Source organism: Lepisosteus oculatus, chromosome 16 (assembly GCF_040954835.1).
Source record: "Lepisosteus oculatus isolate fLepOcu1 chromosome 16, fLepOcu1.hap2, whole genome shotgun sequence".
Taxonomy (NCBI): Eukaryota; Metazoa; Chordata; class Actinopteri; order Semionotiformes; family Lepisosteidae; genus Lepisosteus; species Lepisosteus oculatus.
Window position 1 is genome coordinate 2,914,374 of NC_090711.1, and position 9,489 is coordinate 2,923,862.

The 9,489-nt window shown below is 50.9% G+C and overlaps 1 protein-coding gene across 1 annotated transcript; it reads left to right on the forward strand.

Annotated features, from left to right (window-relative positions):
* The first annotated feature begins 266 nt into the window (after nucleotides 1-266).
* Nucleotides 267-5,366, forward strand: slc32a1 (solute carrier family 32 member 1). Its single transcript, XM_006643428.3, has 2 exons — nucleotides 267-1,421; nucleotides 3,938-5,366. Exons 1-2 carry the CDS (start codon nucleotides 1,029-1,031, stop codon nucleotides 5,123-5,125), a joined length of 1,581 nt encoding a protein of 526 aa, XP_006643491.1. The 5' UTR covers nucleotides 267-1,028; the 3' UTR covers nucleotides 5,126-5,366.
* The last annotated feature ends 4,123 nt before the right edge of the window (nucleotides 5,367-9,489 follow it).

Here is a 9,489-nt window from a genome sequence, read left to right on the forward strand (position 1 = left end):
AGTCTGGTTTTTATTTAAAAAAACAAAAACAGCAGTTCGGTCAAACAGTTTTAAAACGCGCCAGCCTGGTGGGTACAACGGGCATGAAAAGGCATTGAACCCGGTCCAAAAAGCTGATCCAACGCCCCTTCCTCTCTTTATATAGACAGGTAACGCCAGGAACACTGGAGGCATCGGAATGTCATTGGGTGTTAGGACAAGGTGTGTTGGTGGTGACTTTGATGGGGGGTACACCAAGCGCCTCCCCCAGAAATGCAGCAAATCTCTCCCCTCCACTCCGCGCTCGGAGCTACGCGCACCGCGGAGACGAGACGCGTTTGGCTGGGAAGCCGGGGCCGCCGTGTATTGGCGAGCTGCGGATGACACGTCTCTCCCCCTCGCCGCCCCCCGGCGCCTCGGCTGCGCATTGGCATCGCTGACGGCCGAGGCACAGTCACTGTGGGCGAGCGCTGCATCCGAGAGCGAGAGGGACGAGGGGGTTTGTTTGTTTTTTTTTTAAAAAACAAACAAAATTGACAAAAATAAAAACCGAGAGAGACCGTTAAAGAAAAGAAAAAAGATCCCAGCGGGACCCGATTGATCGTTCCAAAGCTTTGCCTACGCCAGGCTTCTCCCCCCCAAACCACCGCCCCCCCCCAAAAAAAAAACAGTTTTCAATCGATCGATCAGTTCGTTTGCTCGCCTGTGTGCTTGTGGCGTTGGGGTTCATCTCGGAGGCCAGGACAGGGGATGCGGGGACCGAGAGCCGGGGTCTGAAGGTGACATGAACCCGGCGATTCTCCGGAGCAGCCGGCGCACTTTGAACAGGAACTGGAGATAACAGCCGATCGATCTCACTCACCGCCCGGGCTCTCCTGGAGTTTCTGCGCGACTTGCGTTTTTCCTTCTGCTTTTCTCCTCAAGATCCCACCCAGGACAGCCGCCGATTCCGTGTGACAAAACTTCCAAAGACCGTAAACGCATATTGACAACAACAACAACAAAAAAAAAACAAAACAGAGGTTTAGTCAAGTTGAGAAAAGGGAACGATGGCAACCTTAATCCGAAGTAAGATCTCCAACAAGCTTTCCAACGCCGCCACCTCGGTGACCAACAAGTCGCAGGCGAAGGTGAGCGGCATGTTCGCCCGGATGGGGTTTCAGGCGGCCACGGACGAGGAGGCTCTGGGGTTCGTCGCCTGCGACGACCTGGACTACGAGCACCGGCAGGGGCTGCAGATGGACATCCTCAAGACGGACGAGGCCGGCGGGGAGGCGGGCGGGGAGCCGGCGGCGGAAGGGGACAGCCACTACCAGAGGGACGGCACGGGCCCGCCGCCCTCGGCCTCGAAAGACGGGGGGTTGTGCGCCGAGCTGGCGGCCCAGGACAAGCCGAAGATCACGGCGTGGGAGGCGGGCTGGAACGTCACCAACGCCATCCAGGTAAAGGCGCAGAACGGGTCGCGGTCCCCACCCCCCCCCCTCCCTCTCTGGGTCGGAACCGGGGGACACCTCCAGCGCCCACTGGGACGACGTCGGCTTTTCGGGGGCGCTGGGGGTTACCGCGCAGGTAGTCGCTTACCCCAGCGCGGTGTCAGGGAAGAAGCGGAGAGGCTAAGGGCACGTAACAGCCGTGCTCCGTTTCGGAGAGTTGGCGGGGGGCGTACTGAAGTGAACCGACGTGGGGCGAAATCCTGACACCACGACAAAACACAACGTATCTTCGACTCCCTTTTAAAAAACGCCGTTGCGACATTAGAAACGGGTCGGTGGCGGGCTTGTTTCGTCTGTGTGTGTGTGTGTGTTGGTTTTCTTAACGAATGCCGCCTTGTTTTGCGAGGGCAGGGTCGGTCGCGATGCTGGGGGGACGGTGCTCTGACATTCCTAACGAAATGTGCGCAGCGCCGGCAGATGTCGTATCCCTGGAGACCGCAGAGCCGGCGGTGCCGGAGCCCAGCGCGACCCTGCGCCGATACACGGTGGATTTCGTGACGGAATCCTTCTTCTGCTCGGGAGCTGACGGCGCGATCCGTTCTTCCCCTTCCTTCACATAAAACGACTCGTCTCGCTGCTTAAAATATTATTTTTTTTGTTTCCTGCACTTGTTATAATCTTAACACCCAGCCCGCGCGCTCTCCCGAGATCAATGCGGCGCCAACAGTATATTTCAACGGTAGTATACATCACTGTTGGTACATTTCAACGCTATCGGTGCCTACAGTTCTTCAGGAGCGTCTCAGTAATTATGTAATTATTCAACTGCTATAATAATTCTGATACGTGCATTTCCATTTATACTATTGAAATGTAATGTAACAAAATCGTGGACGACTTTTTAAATAGGTAAATACCCTTTCAAAAAGGGAAACGTACAGAAAAAAATATAAATATGTATTTTTTTTAAATACACAAAACGATTCTTGAGAAGAAACACTAACGATCTCGTCGGCGTCCCTCTGCAAGGTCACGCAGGACAATTCACTCCGAACTGCTCTGCAATAACGATATTTAATGGACATTTTGCCATGCAATATAGTCTATATATTTCATACCTTTAAGAAAAATAAAGGTCGTTAAATTTCCCTGAATTCAAAAACTGCAAATCGTTTAAGCAAAACACAGCGTTTCACGCCGCAACGGGAAAACGATTTAACGAAAATCCCGGGTATACCGCACACCGAGCGTCTAAAAGCTTTGGATTGACGGGTCTGGGCTTTTAATAATTTCTCTCCATTCCCTACAGCTGATCGCTGTGTGGAAGCAGGTTGTGGTCTAGCTAGAGACCATGCGTGTCTCGGCCCGCAGAGGCCACAGAGCACACGTCTGCCGCGCCTGGGTGCGCACCTGGTGGGTGGAACAGTATGTTTCCAACCGGGCCGGGCGCGGCGAAGTATCCCAACACACGCAGTTGAACAGACTAGGTCCTGTAGCTCTTGACAGTCAGTGGGCTCTTTCCGACACGGCCCCACGCACACACACACGCACAAATACCCTTTCCTCATCCAGAGCCCCATTCCATCACGCACAATTAAAATAACTGTCACGGATCCGCGTGGAGGCAAATGTTACGTCACGTCACCCCAGCCCCCAACCCCCCCCCCCCACCCCGGAGTGCCAGAAAGGCCGAGGAGGGCAGGCGGGTGTGTTCAAAGTCAAGGGGAATACAGCAAGCGCTCTTCCATCCCGTCAGACTTCATTCACTAACTCTCCCTCGACAGGCTCGAATGCGTCATTCATGTTTCACACGCACGGACAGAATAGTGGAGCGAGTACGGGTTTCTTCCCTGCTGGAAAGAGAAGAAAAGGCTCCCACGCCGAAACGTTGTGTTTTATTTTCTTCTCTTTCCAGCGGGGAAGAAACCCGGCACCTGTTCCTTTGCAGCCCGGGCGTGGTGCTGACGCAGCTCCCCACTCGAACTGCACAGAAGAGTGTCGTGGGGAACGTTTAGAAATCCAAGCTTTCGGCCTGGCGCTAGGTGTGGGGGGAAACTTTGTGAAATGTTTTACAAGAGGCCGCCTGTATATTCCAGTCCACGGAAAGGAAGGAAGACTTACAAAAAAAAAATCGAGAGATTTAGTTATTTAAGAGTTTCTCTCGCGCCAGAGATGTGCGGTCTGGACAAGGGAGCGCGTGTGCCTCGTCAGTATTTTGATCTCGGAAATGCTCTGGGTGCGGGGTAAACGGGAGCTTTTGAGCGGATTGAACATCTGTGGGAACGGTGTGCTTACGTGACGTTGTTCCTTTCCAATGCTCCCTAAACAGCCGGAACAGCGAACTGTACCCCGCTGGCTCCGATTTCGGGGCGCGCTTCGGTTTGTTTCATGCAATTTCCTAGATCCTCAAATCTAAAAATACAAAATCACGCGAATAAAATCGTCGCCGCTGCCGGGCTCGCGGGCTGCGGGGCTCCTCTCGTGGGCGCGGCGCTTTCCACAGCGGCTGTGTTTTCCGTCCGCAGGGGATGTTCGTCCTGGGGCTGCCCTACGCCATCCTCCACGGCGGGTACCTCGGCCTCTTCCTCATCATCTTCGCCGCCGTGGTGTGCTGCTACACCGGCAAGATCCTCATCGCCTGCCTGTACGAGGAGAACGAGGACGGGGAGCTGGTGCGCGTCAGGGACTCCTACGTGGACATCGCCAACGCCTGCTGCGCCCCACGCTTCCCCACGCTGGGCGGGCGGGTCGTGAACGTGGCGCAGATCATCGAGCTGGTGATGACGTGCATCCTGTACGTGGTGGTGAGTGGCAACCTGATGTACAACAGCTTCCCGAACCTGCCGGTGTCCCAGAAGTCCTGGTCCATCATCGCCACGGCGGCGCTGCTGCCCTGCGCCTTCCTCAAAAACCTGAAGGCCGTGTCCAAGTTCAGCCTGCTGTGCACCCTGGCCCACTTCGTCATCAACATCCTGGTCATCGCCTACTGCCTGTCCCGGGCGCGCGACTGGGCCTGGGACAAGGTCAAGTTCTACATCGACGTCAAGAAGTTCCCCATCTCCATCGGCATCATCGTCTTCAGCTACACCTCGCAGATCTTCCTGCCCTCCCTGGAGGGCAACATGCACAAGCCCAGCGAGTTCCACTGCATGATGAACTGGACCCACATCGCCGCCTGCATCCTGAAGGGGCTCTTCGCCCTGGTGGCCTACCTCACCTGGGCAGACACCACCAAGGAGGTCATCACAGACAACCTGCCCTCCACCATCCGGGCGGTGGTCAACATCTTCCTGGTGGCCAAGGCGCTGCTGTCCTACCCGCTGCCCTTCTTCGCGGCCGTGGAGGTGCTGGAGAAGTCCCTGTTCCAGGACGGGGCGCGGGCCGTGTTCCCCGACTGCTACGGGGGCGATGGGCGGCTGAAGTCCTGGGGCCTCGGCCTGCGCTGCGCCCTGGTGGTCTTCACCCTGCTGATGGCCATCTACGTGCCCCACTTCGCCCTGCTCATGGGCCTGACGGGCAGCCTGACCGGCGCCGGCCTGTGCTTCCTGCTGCCCAGCCTCTTCCACCTCAAGCTGCTCTGGCGGAAGCTGCTGTGGCACCACGTGTTCTTCGACGTCGCCATATTTGTAATAGGAGGCATATGCAGCATTTCCGGTTTCATCCACTCCCTGGAGGGCCTCATCGAGGCTTTCAGATACAACATCGAAGACTAAAAAACAACAACAACAACAACAACAAAATAAAATAAGACTGGACACGCACGCACACACACACACACCTCCGCACAAATTCACTCACTGATACCGACACTCACCCGCAACCAAACGTGTCGAGGAGTCTGGGCAGGCAAAAGGCAAACGAAAAAAAAAAAAACGACACATATCTCTCTCTCACTCTCAAGAGTGTAGGTTTACAGAGCAAATCAACAACAACAACAACAACAACAAAATAAAACACGCAGCATTTCGCTCATTCCGACTTGCATACCGAAACGGAAAAATGGGTGTCGCGTCGTCTTCGCCACACGAGTTCGGTTTTCCCCTTTCTTTCATCCTTAGGTGTTTAATCTCGAGAAGTCCCTCCTTTTCCCCGCAGGAACGCCGACGTCCCCCGACGGGCGATTCTGCGCGGGTGTACCAAACAATGTGGACTCACCGACGGGACGGGACACGAACAGAACCAGAGTTTCTGTGTCCGCGTCGAACAGATTTTTTTGGGGGGGGTGGGCGGGAGGGAAACGCAGGAAGGGCGGAAGTTATGTTGCCTCGTGCCTGGCGTCTTCCGTCCCGGCGATAACCTCGGGCCGATACGCTCCGGGCGCACCGCAAGATATCCGATATGGGCGGGCAAATAAATACACTCGCGGTGCCACAGCAGTCGCGGCATCCGCTGTAAACACGAGGAGAGGGGGAGAGAGAGACAAAAACTCATTTATTTTAAAGCTGCGCATCGAGGCAAATTATTTATGCAAATAAGATGATCAACTGCACCACAGTGTAGTGAAATGCGAGCTGCAAAGTAGACGACGAAGGTTTCAAATCCTTTAAAATGAAGCACCCTCTATTCTCCGGCATTAATCTAAAACCTCACAGCGAATCGCAGAATCCAAAACGGTGGAATTTAATATCTTGAATACACAATCGATTCCCGGCACAACCTTAAATAATTCACAATTGAGAACGCGTATTCTTTAGCTATAAAAACAAACAAACAAACAAAAATAGCTTTAGCATTCAGATAATAACAGGCGATTTCTGAGGTTGCCTGAACGCCCGAAAAGAGTCAATTTCGATAGAAGTACAGAAACTGGAAACTCACAAAATTCTCTCTACAAAGACGACGTCGCTTTACGGCCTAATGAATAGACCTAATTAACCCCCCTCCCTTCCCGTCTCCGTCTTCTGTAAACTGAATAATAATCTAGGATGAGACTCAAGCACAAGCCCCGATTCTGAAATTCCTCTCTGAAAGTGACTGCAGTCCAGGTGCGCAGAGACGGACGAGTCTCCATACTCGGGATTCGCGCTGAACAGCATAAATGATCTCCTTACACCGCACGCTCAGTAGGGACAGACCGGAGGGAGACTGGGACAATATTTCCTTATTTTCCCTGGAAAGTACTCTTTCCAGACCGTTTTTGTTTTGTTTGTTTTTCTTTAAAAAAAATATAAATGCATTTTATTTTTCCCTCTACGAATACGGTCTGGAAACCTTTCGGTTTCCGAATTCAAATGTTTTGGATCGCAAATGGTTAAAAGAGGTGGAGTTTTGTTTTTAAAAAAGAAGCAAGCAAGCATAAAGACATTTTTCATTCTGTGCAATTCAACGGGTCCTGTGGAAATGTTATTAAAAACGTATGTGTGGTGTTATTGTGGTCTCAAAAGATGGAATGTATATCACAAAAATAAAAAAAATCTAAACATTTATCGTGGAAAAAAATAATATATTGAAGAATAAATAACTGAAACAGCTCGTTGTGTTTTTTTCAGTTTAAATTAAAACGATGTTTTTACACAGATTCCCTGTTTACAGAAAAACGGGACTACGAGCTATAAAGAGACACCAATCGCTGAGAATATCCTAAAAAGATTAATTGCACAGATCACCAAACGCCATTTGAGTTTATATGGTGATCAACAGCAATTAAGTCGACTGGATTCACGTTGTCTATTGCCTCTTACAGAATTAGTTTACCGACTTGTTCCAGTTTCTCGGCGGGTCTTGTTCACGGTCTTGAAAGGCGATTAAAACCAGCGCTCAGTATCTTGCAGTGCCGAGCCGCTGGAAATCACACGAGCGCTTCTTCAATGACAAACCCAGAATTACCAACCCGAAGCGCCGTGAACTTCAACGGCAGGAAATTCGATCTGAAACCGACTTCGTAAATAGGCCCATTCATTTTCGACGAGGCTCAATTTCCTGACCTGTCATTCGTGTAAATCATTTTCTTTAACGTACAGGCTCATCACGCCGCGTGTTTAACGAACGGATCCCAGCGAGAAGAGGTAAACAGAACAGGATGCACGAACTTCCAGATCTGAAATACAAACCCCAGGTATGGCCCAGATCAAGGATTAGAGAATCGTCGAACGAAAGACAACACGTGCAGTCCTCACTAAAAACACAGCTACCCGGCCTCTACATTTCAACGGCAATGTACTTCAAATAATTCAAGAGAAATACCCTGAAAGAAAAGAGGAATGTTAAGCTCTTTTCGTTCACCTATGGCAAATATTTACACCCCAGTACCCCCCCAGATTCTGCACGCCTGGGAATGAACGCGCTCGCCGGAGACGCGCTGTCCGCTTATTAATAGCCCCGAATAAAATGGATTTTCAGGAGCGGCGATTCAGATCTTATCAGCTATTTAATGGATGGCGGCGCGAAACGCCAGATCATCTTTCACAATGCATTCGTGAAACATTATTATTATTATTATGGTGGGGTTTTTTTTCTTTGCCACCGGTGTCATTTTTCAATGATTAAATAATCACGTCACAGATCAAGTTAATTATGTGCCATTGAATTGGGAACAATATCTGTGGCCTTTCACGAACGAGACTCCGTATGAATACGAAATGAATTTTTATAGACCTTTCTTTTTTTTTTTTTAGATTTTCTGTTGAACAATCTCCTCGCTAAGAATATTTAAATCCAGCGCTGGCGCTTTTTAACGCGACTGTAGCAGTATCTGAATTGGGAGCCTCCTGATTAAAAGATTGAAAGCACATACTAAAAATGTCCCGACATCTTGCCCACTCGCGGATAAGAGTCCCTATCAACCAGATCTGGTCGCCGACACGCGGGGTTCAGGGCTGAGGGATAAAAGGACACCTCACCGCAAGATCACACATGTTCTGCACTGTTCCTCCTATTTTGGTATGCGTGTTAATGCACAATACTTTTGTCTATTTTAAGGCAACCGGTGCGCATTGCATTCTTATCTTAAAACAGGTTATCATTCTTTTTATGGTCAAAACAAAACGAAAGCAATATTAATCGAATTTTCCTGCCAAAACTGTGCACCACCAGAACAAGTGTTTTGCTCTTCAAGATAAAATAACGGCGTTAACAATGACAGGCGCAAACGCCTATTATTCATGACGCATCGCAGAACAGTCCCTGACGCCGCCGTTATCAAATCCAGCAAGACTTTTTTGCAGCTGCACTGTTCGAGTTAGGGATTCTCCTTAGCCAAGCGCTTGTGCCAATAGATATACACAAACCGAGACTGTCCTGCCCTGCCCTGTCACCATCTGTGCATGAAGGAAACTCTCCTTTCTGCAGGTGTCGCATCAGTGGTCTTCGGGACCACTTAAAAGTTGTGGCGCTTTTCCTACAGAACGTTTGAAACCGGAAAGGCTTAGGCGACACTACATCAGAGTCAAGGGAAGGACAAAGCTTTGGGCATTTCTGTGATGTCGCTTCGGACACTGTCCGAAAGTGTAGGTGCTGAAAGAGGCGTCCAATCGCGTCCCGTCCCCGCAATGCGACATCAGAGGAACAGAAGGGAGAGGGCGTCCCCTAGTGACAGGTTAGGAGAACGGCACTTTGCTTTGCTCACGCACGTTTAACACTGATATTTACGAGACGTCACTTCCTCGCACCAAACTAGTCCTCTGTTTATCATATCGTACACACGTACACGTTGCGACGTGTCGTTTAATGGACACCATAACGCAGCTTCCAGTCTTAATGTTCCTGTTACGGTTTATGGAAAGTTGAGTTAATAACCAATTCCAAAACAGAAAACGAAAACCTGACTCCTTGTGAATTACAGAGGGCCTTAAGATTTTGCTCATGCGTAAATTAAGACGTAGATCTGCATATTCAGAAACGGAAATATACCGGTTTGCTTGTAGCTGATTCCACAGATTTGAGAAAGGCCTGCCTGCCCTCGCCAGGTGTTTGCTGTTAGGGCTCGGCAGCGGTACCTGTAAGACGACCGTGCGGTGTGTAATCGGGCCTTACGGACGCGCGGCAGGTGGACTACAGAACACGCAGGGCCTGGAGGCAAAGGGCACGTGACCGCCTGCAAACAGCTGGTCCACATCTGGCCGCTGAAGCCCACGAGCGC